Here is a 21,489-nt window from a genome sequence, read left to right as displayed (position 1 = left end):
AAAAATAAACTTTATTTCTGATTCCCTGCCAAAATTTTGGTTTGGGTATTAATTATGCATTCACGTAAGATACTTCCTTTTGTAGCCAACATTTCACACAGCATTACAGTGTCCATCAGACAGATGAAAATGTTATGTAATTACAAATCTGCTCTGACGGCATAATACCTCAAAAATAAATCACTATAATGCTGTAATTTCATCCAATTTCAGAGAAATTCGTATATGCGCGTGTGTGTACGTAATTGAATGCGATAGTTGATAGAATGTAAACGTAAATCATATCTGACATTACAGCAGTTACACAGTTCAAAATAAATATTGGTCTTACGCAATCGATATTTGGCGAGGTTTTTATCGCGGTTGACTCCAGTCCATGGGTAGGAAGGTAAAATCGATTGCGTAAGACCAATTAAAAAAAGTGGGTGTGTCAAGCCTACGCAAGACAGAAGTGAAACTTCTAGTTTCAGCTGATGCTTGGCGTGGCGCAGTTCGCTGGTGTCTGAGAGAGAGGAAAGAAGAGAAGAGAGAGAACGTTCGTGAGCGGCTCCCCCACCTCAACAAGGTTTCACTTCAAAAATGCCACAGCCGAGAATCGAACCTCGCTTAACTGATTGAAAGCCAACCACGCTGAGCACCAACTGTAAGCAAAGCCGCATAAATTGATTATATTATGTAGGTTCTGAAAATATGAGAGCTTGTTATGTTTTATAATGTTACCTACATCACACCCAAAATATAATATATTTTTAAAAATAATGTACAATGTACAGAAATAGAATCCCACACAAGATCGCGTAGTGCGCTCTAGCGAACGGATATTTTATCAGAGGGAGATAGTTTTAATTTTTTTTCTGTAAATTATTACATATTATCAAAATAAATAAATTAATTAAATAAATGTAATACAATTATCATAATATACGGATTAGATAATAATTTTAATCCAACACAATAACGCAAAGCGCGCTCTAGCGGAGTAATGTTTTATCACAGTGAGATAAGTGTTTTTATTATTTTGCAATATTATTTTCTTTTAAAAAATGTTCTGACCTACTAAAAAATAAGATATTGAATGAAAAAGGCGTTAAAAACAAAAAAATAATGTGCGATGGCCGAGAATCGAACTCGGATCAACTGCTTGGAAGGCAACTATGCTGACCATTACACCACCAACGCCAGTTGTCGGGATGAGCTAAGAAGCATTTATATGTTACTTCAAAACTTTGACTAGATCAAATGAACTTTAATCGGTGGTGGGGGTACCCGCATTTTCGTTTCGGTCATGAGTCGGTTTTACTCCGGTCCTCGAAATTGCATGACGCGCGTAAAGAAGTTTCACTTCAAAAATAAAGTTTAAGACATTTAAAAATAGATGTATTATGGTAAAAAATGTTTTTTTTAAATATCTTTTTCTAAAACCCCTTTGTCACTAAAATGTGAGGGATATTTCTTTTTTTTTCTTTAACCGTTCGAGTGCCAAAAAAATTCATACAGTTGCTTGTAAAATGCCACCAAAAAAACATTATTTTTTAATAAACTATATATTTTTTTAAAACCCCATAAATTCTTTGAATTTTCAAGGATTTAGATGATTTTTTCGGTGTTTTATTAAAGAATATTGGTTTAGAATCACGCGGAGGAGGATCCCGAAGTCCAGGCGTTTCGAAAAAATGAGAATTTTACGTACAGACGTACGCGCGAATCAGAACACGACTGACGCAATCGACGATCGGCAATCTACGTTAAAACACGAATCGACGAAAATTCTCATTTTTCAACGCCTTTTTAATTAAAGATTGCTTTTCACAAATGATTTTCTTATTTTTAATCATGTCTAATAGTTAATTGTGCATTTAAAGATAATCATAAAATGTTCCGATTGATTTATTCACTTCAAACTGTTCCACGAAAAAAAAAGTTTTTGGAGATATTTCTCATAGTGAAAACACTCCTCAATTTCTCCCCGTCTGCTGGTTGAACGCCTGTCATACTTAACCTTGATGGAGATGTAATGTCATTGCCAAGACACCGACCGGCTCGATGCAATGGTCGCCGGCCGCCTCCGCCCGCTTCCTCCCTCCCCCTCCACCTCTTCCCACGTCTTGCTATGTCCTTCCCGCTCCACCACTCGATCAGCGGCCGATGCGATAACAGTACGAAACACAAATGTTGATTTTACCCGCCACTTAAACAGGCATATATTATACAGTAGGTCCACGGTTGGAACAGACTGTTATACATTATGCATTCCGTTTTATGTATTTCCGCTTTTCAATACAATCCTAATAAATGGGTTATTTCTAAAATTATCCGATAACGAAAAACTGTTTTTGAAAGGAGATAAAATACGCATTCAAATTTTATTATTAGAAATAAACATATAATTTCTTTCCTGAACAGACTATGCAATAATTACAATAGCGTATTATCCAAGGTTGATATTTTCAGTTCCGAAATTACCAAATACAAGAGGTCCATAAAAGAATATTTCTCTGATGGTTTGTGAATAATGTTTATGTCTCTATTGTTCATATCTCTATTACGATTTGATTTATATCTACAACCTCTCTCCATGGCTATAAATGTATTGTTTTGTAAATTTTTCGTTTTATATAATCTTTGTTTTGTATAATTTATTTAAATAACTTATTTCATATTATGCTGTCTCAGTTAGTGTCACAAGGGGGAAATCCATAATTGGTTTTATTTTACTGGATAATACTTATGTACAAACTGATTAAATGTAAATTGTCGATTTTCCGAAAATGAATAAATATATAATTTTTGAAATATTTTATGTTTGATATCAAACATAATAACTTAAAAAATGGCTAACTTAACGTTTTTTTCGTCTAAACACTGAACGAACATTACTGATTACCGAAAAAAACACAAATAAAGATTCTAAAACAAAACAAATAAAGATTCAAGATTATGTAAAAGCTCACTCAAATGACAAATATTACAAACACAAAGAGAGGCAAGAGATTAAAGAGACACATAAGTAATACATAATATAATTAACGCAACATATTTTTTAGCAACAGCAGAACATTTTTTCTAATCCTTATAAATTATCGACGAAAATGTCTACTTCAGCACACTCTATATTATTATATATTCTACACATCAGAGGGCTAAATAGGCGATATTATTTTTTTAATGTATTCAGGTGACATGCTATTTCAATATTGCCAAGACATAATGTAGTAGATGGCCGTGAATTATTATTTTTTCTTTCTTCATTAAAAAGAAAGACAAACATTCCCGAGTTACGAATAACCTGACATTTAGTCACAACTATTCAGTAATAAAGAACTATTGATTAAACGAAATCGATGTTTTTTTTTCATAGTAAAATTTAAGAATATTTATTTTATTTCTTTCTGCTCAGCTGAAAGACATCCTGAAGTTAATCATATAAAATTTGTTCATCTAAGAATAATATTGAGCAATAGAAGCAAAGTCTCGTATTTTATATGCTCCACTGAGTATACTATTATTGTCAAATTAATACAGTTACACTCTACGTACGCTTTTTACTAATTTTCCGGCATGAACTTATGAACTATAATATTATCAGTCATTATTAAACCTATCTCATATTATTTTATGATATATAATTATTCCATGACATAATACGATATTATGCTTGCATATTATAACCTGTGTAGGTACACACCTATTGACGTTTGTTAATAAAACTAATTAAGTTCTACTATATCTTATTTTAAACAATAATAATTTTATAATTAACTTAAGAAAAAGATGAGGCACACAGTAAATGTAACTAACTTAAGATAAGGATGAGGTACACAGTATATGTAATAAACTTAAGATAAAGATGTGGCACACAGTAAATGTAACGACCGGTCGGTGGCCGAGTTGACATCGCGCTCGGGTCCCACTCAGGCGTAGTGTGTTCAATTCCTCGGCTGGCTAAGTTCTCCATCACAACACAAGCAACATTTTCAGCTGACTGTGGTGGTAGTAGGAGATTTTCAAATATTGTCAGGTTATTCGTAACCCGGGAATGTTTGTCTTTCTTTAAAAAAAAAAACTAACCTAAGATAAGGATGAGGTACACAGTATATGTAACTAACTTAAGATAAAGATGAAGTACACAGTGTATGTAACTAACTTATGATAAAGACGAGGCACACAGGAAATGTAACTAACTTAAGAAAAAGATGAGGTGCATATTAAATGTAACTAACTTAAGATAAAGGTGAGGTACACAGTAAATATAACTAACCTAAGATAAATATGAGGTACACAGTAAATACTTATGTGTAGGTATATTATAAGTATTTTCCAATTGCAATTAATAAACAGCCCTTATGAGCGTGTAAAACCGCAAATAATAGAATTATATCATTGAAGGAGAGAATAATACTGATGTATCTAAACGAAACATGAAACAGAACAAGACACAGAAAAATAAAAAAGATAATGGTCTCAACTCGGAATTGAATCAGGATCTCTGTCTTACCGGGACAACGTCTTTGACCACCCGACCATTGGGGCCTAATTATTATACGTCATTTTTGACGATCTCATATCTGATATCAATATATCTCATATCGTGGGTTCGATTCCCAGTTGAGACAGTTATTTTTTTATTTTTCTGTGTCTTGTTCTGTTTCATATTTCGATTAGATTTATTAGTATTATCTTCTTCTTCAATGATATATTACATTGATGTGTATAACTTTCAAAGGTTATTTAATAATAGTTTTTCCAATAAACAAAGAAATGGGATTATAAAATATTTTATGGTGTATTTTCTTCTAATGTATGACCAATGGATGTTCCTATAAACTTAATGAAAAATAGATTGTTGCGTCTATGGTTATTGTTCAAATTAATATAGCCTGTCAAGCCATCAAATCAGTTGAAACCAATTTTAAAATGTTGGTCAGAGAAAGCTTTGATTCGTATAGTTCCGATTCGGCTGTACCTGCTTGCGCCGTTTCTCCCGCAAGTTACCTCTTCTGTTTTGTGGTTAGATGACGAGGTGCTGTTGAACGAGCGAAAAAAATTGCTTATTATTGCCGAACAATTGTCTTGGCAATAGTTTTGCAGAGCAATGTGTTGGCCGACAATATTGTCGTGTCCTTCCAAGACTACCATGATGTATAGGTAAGACAAATTCTGCTACAACTCCAACGACCTTGTACATCATAGATATTTACTTTGGGGTATTATGCCGTGTTGCGCTTCCTCTTTAGCCAACGTTTCAGACAGCATTACAGTTTCCATCATCAGGGCAATATATACATTCAACACGGCATAATACCCACAAAATAAATCAATATAATACTTTTGGTTGTGAAAATCTCAAATCATATCGAACTTGTACATACTAATATTAATCGCATTCTAAATTATGACAGTTTCGGTTGCGGGTAACTTGGCGATCGGAGACACACGTAAAGCTGCGTATGGACATGAGAAAAAACACGCGAGCCGAGAAACGAATTACGAAAAAATAATGGTTGTCATAATTAATTATTAGGCACCTAAATGTAAGGATGGGTTTTTTTCGCAGAATTTGAACAATTCATCAAATATAGAAGTCAATTTTCAAGTTCTGTGAAAGTGCTGTTATTATACCATCATGGACTAGTTTCTTCACAGAACTGAAATAATAACAGAATTTGAATAGAACTTGAAAATTAACTTTGAAACTTGATGAATTGTTCAAATTCTGTCCCTTCCTAAGGACGGGATGTTTCTGAGAATTTGAACGATTCATCAAATTTCAACGTTCTTTGTTGGGTTCTGTGAAAGTCCTATTCAAGTTCTGTTATTATAATATGATAGGCTAGTTGTTTGACAGAACTGAAATAATAACAGAACTTGAATAGCACTTGAAAATTAACCATGAAATTTGGTGAATTGTTCTAATTCTGTCCTGTCCAAGGTATTTTATGAACGCAATCATTTGCATTATAATGAACCTCTCGAGAGATTGGTTTCGTGTGTACATTTACCATATTATTTAATTAATACCATTCCTCAAAATATTAATATGGAAACATGTGAAACTGTTTACTGGGGTTTAAAGCCAATGAATCCACCTAGATTTCACCATACATATTTTTAGGTTCTATAAATTTGGCACTTTGTGGGAATCGATCGCTCAAAATGTTTTTGCAAATTTGGCATAGTACCAAAAATCGCTCGAGTGATTAATATATTGGGCTAAGTTAGGTTATGGTTAGTCATTCTGGGTTTATGTTAGTTTGCGTTACTATTATACCTTGGCCGCTTATTATTATTTATTACTCAGTATTTATTTTGCTTTATTTATTATTCATTAATTATTAGTCATTATTTATAATTCATTTATTATTAGTCATTATTCATTATTTTTTTTCATTGTTTATTATTCATTATTTATCATTCCGTTAGTAAAATTACTAAACAGAATACTACCACTAACATTTATATTGGTGCCAAAGACGTTCCTCATATTTTTCCGAGTTATCGTCATTAATTTTTGGGTAATTTGCGCCTCCTCCTTCTTTAGCTAACGTTTCGGACAGTTTTACAGTGTCCATCATCAACTGTGTGTTTTATGTTTAAAAAAAAAGAAGACATAAATCTCAAGACTTCGAATAACCTGACAATAATTTAACTCCTAACTCCTAATACTATCGCCATATGCAAAAAGTGATACACGATTTTTGCCCAGACGATAAATTAAGAGGAAGCTACAAGCCAAAAATGTGTACATTCTTGGTACACCTTATATCGTATGTAATAGGCATTAAAATCGCTTGACAAACGGAGTCTAGAAACGTTCGATTTCAAGCACAAAACTGTTTTTTATTTATTTTGTTAATAATTTTATAAGAAATCAAAAAATTTAATCAAGTGAAACTGTCACAGATAATCTTAGCTAAAATACTTTATTTAAAAAAAATTGTTTCCTTTATGCGTTCATACATTTCTATTGAAAAAAATATTTTTTTAGTAGTTTGCATTTATATTTTTTATTGAGTAATTTTTTATTTTATTTGTATTCTACTCAAGCGAAGCGATTGGAAAATCTTCAATTTATCTAAAGCATATTTTTTGGTATTCATAATGTACACCAATTCGTCATAAAGATTAATAAAAATAGTGATTTGGCATTAAGCTTCGCCTTAACAGGCCTTATTAATAAAACATCATTCTTGAGGAGGCCCACCACTTCCCCGCCGTGTTTTAGGTACTGATGGTACCCCTTCAGAGGATTTAGGAATTATTAAATTATTGAATTCATCAATTTAGGAATGTTTTATGGGTTTTCCTTGATTTTAGGCGCACTAACACGTACACTTCGGAGTTGCGGTACCGCGCGCCGTTCCAGGCCGTCGCACACAAGACATTATCCATTCACGGCGGCAAAAATATTTTTATTTGATATTCTGATCAGAAATGAGTACCTGAGAAAATCTTTCAGAAAAATACCTAATTAGGGTCAAGTGCTTGTAGAATAACATTTTTTTTTCTTAATTCATATTATATTTGTAAACCACATGTAATTATGATAAAACTATAAAATGACGATAAATTTTAAAACTGTTCATTTATTACATTATAAATGTGTGGTTCTTTTCTCTTCATCTTAAGGCGAAGCTTAATGCTAAATCACTATTTTTGATTTACCTTAATAACAAATTGCTTTTCATTATGAATACCAAAAAATATGCTTTAGATAGATTGAAGATTTTCCTATCGAATGATTTCATGTCTCAAACATGAAATCATTATGAATTTTATGATCGGTTAAATTCAAGTCAATAATAATATCAAAGCTATTAAATTGGTTTTAAATTACTGATAAATGATAAAAGAATGTTCGGGCGTTCTGACGACGTTAATTTTCATTAACACACTCAAATGGCGTCATTCGCACAATAAGTTTTTCTACGCATAGGAAAGTTTACAAAGCGTTGTTTATAAATAATCCATGTTTACAATAAAACAGTGCCTCTCACGTGTTTGTCTGCGGTGCATATCCATATCATGTTATCAACGTGCACCCTGTAACCTTATCTTGTATATATATATATATATATATATACAAGATAAGGCTATAATAAATATTCGCGCCAAACGTTCCAATGCATTACGTATTTTCGAATATTCAACCAACAAATAAATCTGTTCAAGTCCGTCCAAACAGAAGCTCGACAGAAGGACAAAAGATTTGGCAACATTGCATATCAAGTAAGTGCTTTCATAAAAAAGATCAACATGCGTTCATGATTTAATGATGAAAATTTTGTGAGCATATGCATAAAATAGCTGTATATATAATAGCTGACCACATTTTAAATTTATTTCACAAAAAAACATGTTGCCACGTAATTTACAGCGTTATATATCACATGTGAAAGGATGATCAAGAAAGGTGGTTTACTCAAAGATGTTCCAATAAGTGTTGTCCGATATAAATATATATATATATATATATATTTATATCGGACAACACATATATATATTTATATTTATATCGGACAACACTTATTGGAACATCTTTGAGTAAACCACCTTTCTTGATCATCCTTTCACATGTGATATATAACGCTGTAAATTACGTGGCAACATGTTTTTTTGTGAAATAAATTTAAAATGTGGTCAGCTATTATATATACAGCTATTTTATGCATATGCTCACAAAATTTTCATCATTAAATCATGAACGCATGTTGATCTTTTTTATGAAAGCACTTACTTGATATGCAATGTTGCCAAATCTTTTGTCCTTCTGTCGAGCTTCTGTTTGGACGGACTTGAACAGATTTATTTGTTGGTTGAATATTCGAAAATACGTAATGCATTGGAACGTTTGGCGCGAATATTTAAAATTGCGGGTTTATTTAAAAGTAAAGTTATACAATCAAAACTTATTTATATTACGTTTACAGTTGAATTAATTATTTTAAAATTAGTTTTGTAGAACAGGCTTTTATAAGATATTCTATCTTTTTAATAGCATTAATTTATTATTTGAAAATGTAGATTGATTTACAATTAAAATACCAAAGTTCAATAATATTAGTATTGTGTTTACAGTATTATTGGAAGTATATTTTATAAAATCTGATTTATTTGAGTTGTTTTCTTTCCTTTTATTATAAAATACCTATTATATGATTTTCAGAAAACGATTTTTGTACACAATATTTGTGCTGGTGTATAATAATAACTATTAATACATATTTTGTATTAATAGTTCTTCATTTTTGTTAATTTTATAACCTTAAATATAAAAGTTACAAATCAATGTACACCATAATATGTATGTATAGTTGTAATGTGTAAACTTTCCTAAATAAAGATATTATTATTATTTTTTAGTGGAATAAATCTTTGATTTTTTTTTACATTTACTCCACACAAGAGGCCCTGAGGATAATAATTTCCCTCAGGGCCTATGTCATCTTTGAAGATGCTGTGTGGAGGGTCTTTTTGAGGAGAGGAAGGAGTGAACATGTGTCTCGAAGAGACCCATGTCATATGAGGGAGGAAACACAGAGGCCGGAAATTTGATCCAGAGCCGAGCCGTTGAACACCGAAACGAGTCGTAGAAACGACCCGTTCTCATGCGACTAATGTTAACCGTGTACATATGTTGGGCATGCATTTGGCGTGTTTCCCGACTATGCTCCGGTGCTGAAGGGATTAATGATGCTAGTTCCTCGGAGCATCTTCCATAGAAATACCGGTAGAACAAGCATATGCTCTAAAAATTGCAATCCGTTTGTTAAGATGGGAGAATCTATCAAACAGACCGCCCGTTTCTGCACAGAGTCGAGGGTTTTTTCAGGTATTTTCGGGCTTCACACCAGAGGTGGCTGCCAAATCCAACCGTGGGGCGCCCTTGTGATTTGTACAGGGTTAGCAGTTGTGTACTATTCAAGTATTTGCGGGCCCTGTACAGTACGCCCTCATTAACCTCAATTAATTGAAATATTCAGAACTGTTTTATAGTGAATTGTTTTATAGTGAATACCTCACAAGAGTCCCAACTGCTCCCGTCTGGAGCCAGTGAGAATATGGCATCCCCAATTGGGGGATGTTGTGAGGCTGAGGGTAAGTGGGGAAGGGAAAGAGGAAGGTGGGGAAGTACCTGGCTATTCAGATCTAGTCACTAAACACGGCTAAACCCATTTGGAGCAATGTTTCAATTCTGAATGGTGGTCTTACACCAGGGCGATACTGGTAGTATCTTCCACTCTGGAACGTGCCGCAAATATACTATATATTATTTTAATTAATTAATTGTGAAATAACACAAATTAATCAAATAAAATTTATTTGCGCACGCCGGGTTCGAACCCGCGACCTTCGAACTAGTTATGTTACTGAGCCATTTTTTTGTTTGTTTAACAATAGCTCCACACAGGAAGCCCTGAGGAAAATATTTTCCCTCAGGCCTATGTCATCTTTGAAGATGCTGTGTGGAGGGTATTTTAAAGGAAGGGAAGGAGAGGAAGGATAAGGGGTGGGTGGGTGGGGTCTGTGGGTCCAGGAGTGACGGACGTATGAATCCATCCCTCCCACTGCGGTGCAAGACGATGTTCCCAAAGAGTTCTGCCTGAAAGGTTTCCCTCAACCTGTCTCTCCGGCCTTCCACGTAGCTGGAGGACACATCCACCGCCAAGACCCGAGCAAACCTCACCCCATGAACCCGGGCACAGTCACCAAACCACTTGGGGTGACCTATGGCAGAGGTGTAGTTATCCAATAAATGGTTCCCGGGGTGGCAGTACCAAATTGTAAATAGATTAGAAGATACTTTCCTGAATGGTCGCCATTCCCCATGGGGTTACCAGTCACGTCTTCCACTCTGGAATGTACCCGGCAGTAGCTGTAGTATAATCTACCATAGCCACATATTGAACAAGTCTTGTGTTTTAATAAAATTTTGCACAAATTCATTGTTTGGTAAAATAAAAACAAATTTGAAAAAATTCACATTTTAATTTATTTATTTTCAGACATTTTTAAAAACTTTCATTAGGAAATTCAACAGAACTAAAACAAACTTTAAAACTAATTAAGTAATGATTTTTACATAATTGCAGTTTAAAAAATATACAATACGTTATACAAAACTGCCATTATCAGAGTTTAACAAAATATATAATAGCAAAATCGAGAGAAACAAAACATACTTAAAAAATAATGAAGTAATGATTTTTACATAATTTCAGTTTAAAATAATATGGAAAACGTCATACCAAACTGACATTATCAGATATTAACAAAATATATAATAGCAAAATCGATTGAAATAAAACATACTTAAAAAATAATTAATTAATGATTTTTACATAATTTCAGTTTAAAATAATATGGAAAACGTCATACCAAACTGACATTATCAGAGTTTAACAAAATAGAGAAATAAATCACACTTAAAAAAAAAATTGCATTCATTTTCAACTAATTAATTTTCCTTATTTAGTAAAATCCTTATTTAACAACATCCCCATTAAAGAATGCCTTAAAATAATTGAAAATATCCTAGAAAAATCTAATGTCAACCCAATAATAAGAAAAGAGTTATTCCAGCTCATAAAAATTTGCATACAAACAAATTATTTTCTTTTTAATGATACATATTTTGAGCAATTGGACGGACTTCCCATGGGATCCCCTTTAAGCCCACTTCTAGCGGAGATATTTATGGATCATATTGAAAATATTATTCTTAAGTCTCCCTTAGCTAAATATATAATATACTATGTCAGATATGTAGACGATATCTGAATATGTTGGAAAGGCACCAACCGTCAATTAGATATCTTTATTAATTGGACCAACACTGTTAATAATAAAATCTGCTTCACAGTCGAACATGAGATCAAAGCTAAAATATTTTTTTTAGATCTAACAATTGGAAAGAATAATAATAAACATACTTTTGAAATATTTAGAAAACCAACTTTTACAGACACTACAATAAATGCAAATTCAACTCATCCTTCAGAACAGCCAGAAAATGCAAATTCAACTCATCCTTTAGAAACAGAGGTAATTATCTTTAAAATGTACAAAAAGTACGTTACCTGAGAAAAATCCACATAATCGTGTTAGAGTACTAAAATCATCTTCTATATTATTATGCCCAGACAATTCTGAAATTTCAGAATCTCTAAGAAACTCAAATATTTCATGTATTTAAAAATGATAATATTGCAAAAATAGCAATGTCTGACCCATTAATATGTTCATATGGGTCTTTATTATTAAGTAATCACACGGAACACCATTTGAATACACATATAACATCGAAGATGAGGGATTTAGCCAAGGTGTATATAGTTATTAAAGAACAGAAACCTTCAATTTCAACCTTTGATTTAGCGTTTGACCCTGTGCATTTTGATGTTTTTATTAAAGCCGTACAAATAAATAGTGGTTACGATGAAATTACAGGTTCTGTAAAAATTCCTAGCATGTCTCAACGACTTTGTACGGCTATAAAAGATTGTACAAAGTCGTTGAGGCATGCTAGGAATTTTTACAGAACCTGTAATTTCATCGTAACCACTATTTATTTGTACGGCTTTAATAAAAACATCAAAATGCACAGGGTCAAACGCTAAATCAAAGGTTGAAATTGAAGGTATGTTCGTTACCAGTTTAGTACAATATGGACATGAGTTTTTACGGTCATGCACTCGTGCTCATTTACTAGTAGAAATAGTGCTTCGAGTTGTAGTCGATGACACTTCGATTGCCTCCAGCTTCTCTAAATGATGTTGCTCATCATCGGCGTTGGAAATTTTCATATCTAAAAAGTAACAATACATTATTTAGCTTTCTTTAAACTTAATTAGTAAAACCTCAAATTATAAGAAAGCAGTCATTGTTGAATGAAACACTAGTATATATTGAATTATTTCGCGGATAAGCGATAAGCCGCCATAGCTCAGTGGTCAGAGCTGTCGACCGGAAATCGAGGGGACACGGGTTCGAGTCCCGTTGGCGTTATGTAAATCTCAATTATTTGTACCTATATTTTGTTAACTCGGATATTTTCTTATATTATTTTGTATAACATATATTTATCATATAAGATATAAGATCTGTATAATTAAAAAAATATATAAATAAATAAAGATGTACATTATTATCTGTAAAAGCCCTATGGGCGTTTAAATAAATAAATAAATAAATAAAGTATCTTTTATCAGGAGATTTTTCAATGTGGATGAGTGTTTCAGGCGAATAATTATTGCTTTTAAAATAATTATAATTAAATTAAATTATTTAATTAAATGAAGACAATATTAGCATCACTCAATCTAAAATCTGAAACAGAAAAGATACGGTCACATCTGGGACTCGCACCGGACCTTCGGCTTTCTGGGCCGCACCTCTGACCATATAATAATCAAATTATACAGGGTGTATCGGCACTAACCCGACAAACTTTAACCAGCTATTCCTTAGCACATTTGGAGTAAAAAATGTTATGTACACTTTGCTGTCCGGTAACATTTTTTTTCTTTTAAAAACAAAAAATAAATAAAATTTCCACACTCCGCTACTGCCCACAGTATAGGGGTAAAATAATTGGCAACGCCGCGCTACTGTCATCTCTTTCACACATATTCTGTCTCAAGTCCCGTGTGGTTCCCGCCACCCCGTCTCGTATCAGTGGTCAGTGCTGTTTTGGGAGTTCGCATGTCATCAAGTTTCTAGTTTCGTTTTTGTTTTGTTATCTAAGTTTTTACTGTTGAAATATGCCCCTCAATTATCCACCTGCCGAGCAAGCAGATATTGTTTTTGTTTATGGATTTTGCAATGGAAATTCACGAGCAGCCGTAAGGGAGTATCGCATGAGGTTTCCTGGAAGACGCGTCCCACACCATGCTACCTTTGTCCAGGTTTGTACCCTATCAATTGTTTATTGAAACTATTTACATTCATTGATAATGCCAAAAAGCGCTTTTGAAATTTAAACTGGGAACATTAAAAACATAACAAGGGGCCACCAACTTTAAAAATGTAAATTGTACTTTAGGTGATTTGTGTTCAGTGGTCACTAAACGGCGTTTTAAAAAGTTAATTAATTTTAATCTCTAATAAATGCATCATTCACTGCAATTGAATTCACTCCCTTTCTCACCATGGGATTATTTAAATTACTTGAATTCAATTTCACCCCTGTGAATCCAAGATATCAACCGTACCTAGTTAAGAAAATTATAATTTAAAACACTTTGTTATACATTTTACTATAAAAAAATGAAATAAATGAAGAGAAAACGTAAGTTTTCTGATATGTGCCTAAAATAAGTGTTCTTTAAAAATAAAATGAGTGAAAAAGCCCGCGATTGTTTATTTGACATTATTACTGAGCTGAATAATAAAAGCAGTTGTTATTTGTTGTTTTGTTTCAGATGTATCAACAATTGCGTGACTGTGGCATCGGACGGATTGAAGGCGCCGGCGGAGGACACAACATCGTTCCTGTGGCAGTTGAGGAGAGAATCCTGAACTTAATTACCGAAGACCCCACGCTGTCCGTGCGTCGGGTCGCTCTGATGATAGGACACAGGGAACACATGGCGGTATGGAGAGTTCTGAAGAAGCACGGGCTCAAACCTTTTCACTATAGGCGCTGCCAAGGCCTCATGGAGAATGACCACTTTTCCAGAGTCGTGTACTGCAGAAGAATGCTGCATAATGTCATAAGAGATGCAGACTTCATGAAAAACATATTGTTTACCGACGAAGCACAGTTCACTAAAACAGGAGTGCTAAATGTGCACAACTTGCACCATTGGGCTGAACAAAACCCCAAGCTTGTTCGGGAGTCGTCGAGCCAGGACAGATTTTCCATCAACATGTGGGCAGGAATCCTGGGAAATCAAATACTCGGTCCAATCGAGTTGCCTCCCAGACTAAATGGACCGATGTATTTGGAGTTCTTACAAGTGCAACTGGGCGAGATTCTGGAAGATGTGAACCTCGAATTACTACGGAGAATGTGGTTCCAGCACGATGGAGCCCCACCACACTATTCGATTGCCGTGCGGAACTACTTGGATGTCGAGTTTCCTGGTCGTTGGATAGGCCGTGGAAGTCCGGCCATTGCTTGGCCACCAAGATCACCCGACCTGACCCCCCTGGATTACTACCTGTGGGGGGCTCTCAAGGAAAAAGTGTATGCTAAGCCAATAGCCTCAAGAGAGCAACTGCTCGAACGAGTGATGTAAGCCGCTGCAGAAATTAAAGCAAATCCTGCAAACTTAAATAATCAAAATATAACAAGACTACACGCTTGCATCGAAAATAATGGTAGTCACTTCGAACAAATGCTCCAATAAAAAAATTAACATAAACTACATGTCCGCATTTTCATTTATTATTTATTGGTAAAATTCTCACAATGTCATTCATTTACACATCAATATTACCTACATATCAATATTTAATAAAATCTGTAGAAGAGTATGCCCGTCGGCATTCAACAAGTTTTTCGACAAGTGTGTCGAAAAGCGTCTTCTCTCTTTCCTACACACTAAATATTAATGGTTAAAAATGAGACGACTGATGCTTGTAAGCGCGCCAATACGTAAAAACAACGAAACTCGAATAAGAATTGCCAGGTGGGTTTTTTAATCGCTTTAATCTGACTTTAAACAATAATTAAACACGTAAAAATTATTTAATATAATATTACAGTACAGTACTTTGAACCTTCGCAATAAATTTATTTGATTTTAAGTTTAGTTTGTAGAACTCCATTTCAATTTAGAGATTTTTTTTATTTTAACAGTCTTATTAAAAAATTTATAAAAACAGTGTGTTTATAAACAAGTTCTGCTAGTTGTAATTATTATTACGCGTGACAGCTGTTTCACCTTCTGACGGCATTATCAAACTTTGGTAAAGCCACTTACAGACGACGTAAGTGATAACTTTCTTTTTTTATTATTCTGGCTTTATTGATTTCCGAGTAAATTGTCGTAAATTATTATTTGCTAATCCCAATATTATTTGCTAATGCTAATAATTAAGTGAAATTTTAAACAATGCAATAATAGGATTATTGCATTGTTAATTTCACTTAATGTCGTTGGTATTTCCAACTGATGACTCAGGGGTTTATTTCCCTGAATAATTAAGTATTTTGGGGTCTAATTATTATGCATTTCATTACATCCGATAATTTAAACAATTTTTATGTTGAATTGGGGTAAGTTTTATGGCTAAGGGAAGGAGTGGAAGGTGAGGAAGTACCTGGATATTCAGATCTGGTCACCAAATACGGCTAGTCATTTCAAGCAACGTTTAAATTCTAAACCTGGATATTCAGATCTGGTCACCAAATACGGCTAGTCATTTCAAGCAACGTTTAAATTCTGAACCTGGATATTCAGATCTGGTCACCAAATACGGCTAGTCATTTCAAGTAACGTTTAAATTCTAAACCTGGATATTCAGATCTGGTCACCAAATACGGCTAGTCATTTCAAGCAACGTTTAAATTCTGAACCTGGATATTCAGATCTGGTCACCAAATACGGCTAGTCATTTCAAGCAACGTTTAAATTCTAAACCTGGATATTCAGATCTGGTCACCAAATACGGCTAGTCATTTCAAGCAACGTTTAAATTCTGAACCTGGATATTCAGATCTGGTCACCAAATACGGCTAGTCATTTCAAGCAACGTTTAAATTCTAAACCTGGATATTCAGATCTGGTCACCAAATACGGCTAGTCATTTCAAGCAACGTTTAAATTCTGAACCTGGATATTCAGATCTGGTCACCAAATACGGCTAGTCATTTCAAGCAACGTTTAAATTCTGAATTAATTAATCAATTACGAAAAAGCGTGGGGTTAAGAATATTTTTTTTAAATTATAGTTGTAATTTATTGTCGATTTTTTAAAAAAATTGCGATATTTTAAATAAAATTTAATAATTATTGTTTAAATAAATTAGCAATCTGGCAGCATTCATTTGCAGGTGGTCAATCCAATGCAGTCATGACGTTTGTGTGAGTGCTTTCCTTTGTCTCAGTGTGTTGCGCAGCAGTTTTATATGAACCGTTTTTTGATTCATCGGGATTGTTTTTAAAACTATACATTCTTTGTACCTTCAAATTAGTGGAAATAAACTTAAGTGTGTCAAGCTGCTCGTTATATTCCGGTAATTCTGGAAGGCTTTTAACATAAGCAATAATATTCATAAATCACATTCCGCGAAGTTGTAAATAACTAAATTTATTAAAAAATATACGTTGTAGGATAGCCTAGCAAGTAACATTTTGACAGAGCACTTACGGTGATTTAAAAAACAACGGCGCTGTTCAAATAATCCAATTATTATTATTGATAAGTACCTAAGTGAGGAAAATTGTTTTTAAAAGTGCTCAGAATTATTGGACTTCGATTATAAATTCAGGAAATCTACTAATTAGTTTCTTAGTTTCAAAATTAGACTATTTAATACGTGAAACGCGTAAGAGGTGAAACCAAAGCATTCCAGAGGTGAAACAATTTAGATACAAAAATAAAACTGATGTGTACAATACAAGAAGACAATCAGTGATTCGCATACGAAAAATGTGAATAATCATTATTGTTAAATAAAATATTTCTTTTCTGGTACTGGATTATGTAATACGGGCTTCGTTCGCAGCAACACGCGAGAGTTGCGATGTTGCTTTCAAATTTTGACAAAGGATAAAACAGTGGTGACATGTGGTGAAAATATGTTTAATTAATTTTTTATTAAAAAAAAACGTTACCGGACAGCAAAGTGCACATAACATTTTTTACTCCAAATGTGCTAAGGAATAGCTGGTTAAAGTTTGTCGGGTTAGTGCCGATACACCCTGTATGTTACGTATTGATTGTTTCAAGAGTATTAAACATGTTTTCTGTAGATACCTGATTCTATCGAAGAAGTAACGTTGTTCGGTTTGTATAGTGAATCATCTTCGGACGTCGGCGGACTCCTTTCTAACATTACTTCAGTTTTGGTTTCTAAAATAAAGCATAATATATTATATATTTATTGTTATTAAGTTTAATTTGTAGAACTCCATTTTATTTTTTATTTTTTATATATTCAATAATATTGTTATTGGGTTTATAAAAACAGTTTATTTTTAAACAAGTTCTGCTGTGTAATTATTATTACGCGTGACAGCTGTTTCGCCCTCTGAAGGCATTATCAAACTGTCGAAGGCATTATCAAACTGATAATGCCTTCAGAGGGCGAAACAGCTGTCACGCGTAATAATAATTACACAGCAGAACTTGTTTAAAAATAAACTGTTTTTATAAACCCAATAACAATATTATTGAATATATAAAAAATAAAAAATATATTATATATTTATCCAATAATAATATCTCAATGTAGTAAGTAAGTCATGTGCACAAATATGAAACCTAACCTAATATAATGACAAAACAACAGACTAATTAAGCATTTGCAACGGAATATTTAATTAGCAGCATTTCTGATATTACCTATAACAATTTACTATAAGCTAAGGTAGCTCTGTAATATTTCAGATTATTATCAGTGAATATTACCTGAATCTGAGGAAGTTTCATGGTTAATTTCTTCGCCCAGTATGCTCTGCATATTGCTGATGATTAAACTTTGTCCTTTGGAAATTAGCGAAAAGGGTGAAGACGAGATCATGTCGTCAGTACTGTTTATTGATGTACGTAAATCACTGGTTCTTGGAACATCTATAAAATATCAAGAACAAACACATTGAAACATACATATATGTACCTGCAGTTTTCTGTTTTTGCAAATTTTATTTCCACAAAGGAATTTGTTTAATTTGAATATGAACAAATTAATGGGTGATTATCCGACGTGTAAAACTTCGTTTTAACTTAATTATTTTAAGAAACAACTGTTTGAAAACAAAACATGCTTTTAAATGCATATTTTAGTATAGGAATATGGCTTTAGTTTGATTTGACATTTTTACCACAAGTTGTTAGGTTAGCTTTTTTGAATTTTGTTAATACATAATATATATCTATTATTCAAAATAATTTTACTGCTTGGGTTCTCAAAAAAGAAAGAAAAAAATCATGACCTATATAATAAAATACGGTAATTATTCTGTACTCATTTGATAAGCATAGATTAAAATTGTTAATATTATATTTATTATATTAATTCTATATTTTACAATTAAGGTTATTACCTATTTAGAAATATGTAATAGCTTACCGTATTTAAAATCCATTTCGCAAAGCTGAAAGATTTTATTAAATCTCCTTCGTAATAAAGCTAATAAAACGCAAAAACAAATCAACCTGTCAACTGATTCGTGATATACGAACATTGAATAACGGTAATATTTAATATTATCTGTTAGCCAGTTACAAGTCATTAAGTGTTTCAGAAAACTAACCTGAAGCTAGCTTCAAATGGACCAATACAAACAAACCAGCCTTGTGCTAGCAAACAACATCATTCAATAATGGGCTTTAAATAATATAACTTTAGAGGTTAATTTTGCATACAATTCTTGAGCCTTATAGTTCCTTTCGAATATTGTTTAGACCAATACGCAATGTCGTACGATAATAAGCTCTAAATAATATTACTTTAGAGGCTATTTTTGCATACAATTGTTAAAACATTTAATTACTTTAGAAAATTATTTGTACACCTGCGTTTGACACAAATAACGATGGCAACGTCGCTTTTTGAGATCAATGAAGTTAGTTTAACATACGATAGAAATAATTAACAAAGTCAGGTTGAATATCTGAGATAAAATCGCATATAGGAGCATATCTAATGCTCACGAAAATCGCACTTGTCACATCAAATTGAGTTGAAAATGCCACTGATCTCGTCTCGCCGAGACGATTAAAATGGCATTTAAATCTCAATTTGTCGATGATCAAGTAAGTGCTCAATGATCAAGTAAGTCGAAATGATCCAATAGTTCCGGTTATTTGCAGCCGCTAAGATGTACAAAGTGCCGTATCATATATATATATATGTTAATATATTTTAATATACTATCGACACCGGAAAGGCAAAAGGGTGTAAGCGACAATTTAGTCAAAAATGAGTTAAACATACAATTTTTAATAGGATTTTAGTCTAATCAGAACTCTTTGTCTTTTAACTCATTTTTGACACAATTGTCGCTTACGCCCTTTTGCCTTTCCAGCGTAGAATTATTATACACATTAGAGGTCACACCTCTTCATATGCTACGTGCTGTTAGCAAATGGAAATATAAAATAAGATATTGCAGACCGTCGCTCTCGTAGGTAAGGAATATCTGGATTAGCTTGATCTCTGATCTCTTTCTTTGATTTATTTGATTCGATAATGGCTATATGCCAGAGGTCTGAAGGGTTAAAATAAGAGAAAATTGGAAACATACTCATTTGGACGTGAGGTCCACTGTCCATGTTAACAAAACTACCGGTTTAAACCTTTCAATTATTTGACTTTTAATACAGTTAAGGCGACACAAGACTGATAACGGGGTTTGCTCGACCCTCACACTTTATTTTTTCTCTGATGAACGTATTACTAAATTCTCGAATGTTTCTAGAGGTAGAAATAATTAAAAAACGAAGAAAAATTCTGGCACTGCTAGGGCAAAGTCGACTGTAGATCCGTCCATTACGCCGGGCCGCGCGCCAATATTGTTTCACGACTTCATAACATATGTCGTTATGATTCAAAATTTATTTTAAAATTTGATAGGACAAATTCAACCGTAGGTCTGTCCGATACACAAGGGCAACGCGTCGTATTTTTTTGTGCACGACTGCTTCACTTACGTCGTTAAGATTCTGGCTTTATTTTAGGGTATTGTCTCGTCTTAAGAATACAGTAGAAAAAATCGTCGCGTTCTGCGTAATTCCTATTTGCAAATGTCAAACATTAAAGTATTCTTTTTCGTAATATAAAACAAATCTGAAATTTTGTGTTTAAGATGATACGTTAAGATAATAACGTTTTTCATTCATTTTAAAACGTGTTTTTCCCCTTTGGAAAATATTGTGAAATATTTTAGTTATCTGGCACTGTAAACGTGACGATTTCTTCGTGTTGCAATATTTTGCTTACCAAAAGTAAACATCAAATACGTAAACGATGCTATCAAATATATAACAACATCATTGAAAAAACATTAAATGAATAATAGATAGTCACTAAACGCAGTTAATACATTGATGTATTATGTTTAGATGACATATGAAGCGAAAAAATAGGCTCCTCTATTTTACCTCCAATTGAACTCCAACTCTCCCAACGCTCTACCGAACTAAAACTACTCAATACTGTCTACGTGCACCGCTTATCGCTTTCTATTAGTGTAACAAATTTCGACGACATTAAGTACCTCCTAATTGTAGCTCTATGACTTAGCACGAATCACCATCACAAAGTCGCATTAATAGAAATACGTAAAAAAATTATATTTATATATATATATATACGTA

At 33.1% G+C, this 21,489-nt stretch overlaps 2 protein-coding genes across 3 annotated transcripts in view; one reads left to right on the top strand and one right to left on the bottom strand.

Moving 5' to 3' along the window:
- LOC149420818 (acyl-CoA Delta-9 desaturase-like) overlaps positions 1-21,489 on the top strand; it is a 90,796-nt gene that overhangs the window by 18,855 nt on the left and 50,452 nt on the right. The window lies entirely within an intron of this gene.
- Positions 12,463-19,753, bottom strand: LOC149420819 (uncharacterized). 2 transcript variants are annotated; one of them, XM_089635232.1, is made up of 4 exons: positions 19,241-19,753; positions 18,580-18,741; positions 17,926-18,021; positions 12,463-12,805 (listed from the first exon to the last, which is right to left on the bottom strand). In XM_089635232.1, the coding sequence occupies exons 1-4, from the start codon at positions 19,401-19,403 to the stop codon at positions 12,699-12,701; spliced, it is 528 nt and encodes a 175-aa protein (XP_089491358.1). In that variant the 5' UTR covers positions 19,404-19,753; the 3' UTR covers positions 12,463-12,698. The 2 variants fall into 2 exon arrangements, with proteins under 2 accessions (XP_089491358.1, XP_089491359.1); XM_089635233.1 differs by lacking the exon at positions 19,241-19,753 and having other exon boundaries at positions 18,580-18,868.

Source organism: Hesperophylax consimilis, chromosome 9 (assembly GCF_061612785.1).
Source record: "Hesperophylax consimilis isolate HC1 chromosome 9, BYU_Hcon_1.0, whole genome shotgun sequence".
NCBI lineage: Eukaryota > Metazoa > Arthropoda > Insecta > Trichoptera > Limnephilidae > Hesperophylax > Hesperophylax consimilis.
This window is presented reverse-complemented; position numbering and strand designations above follow the sequence as displayed.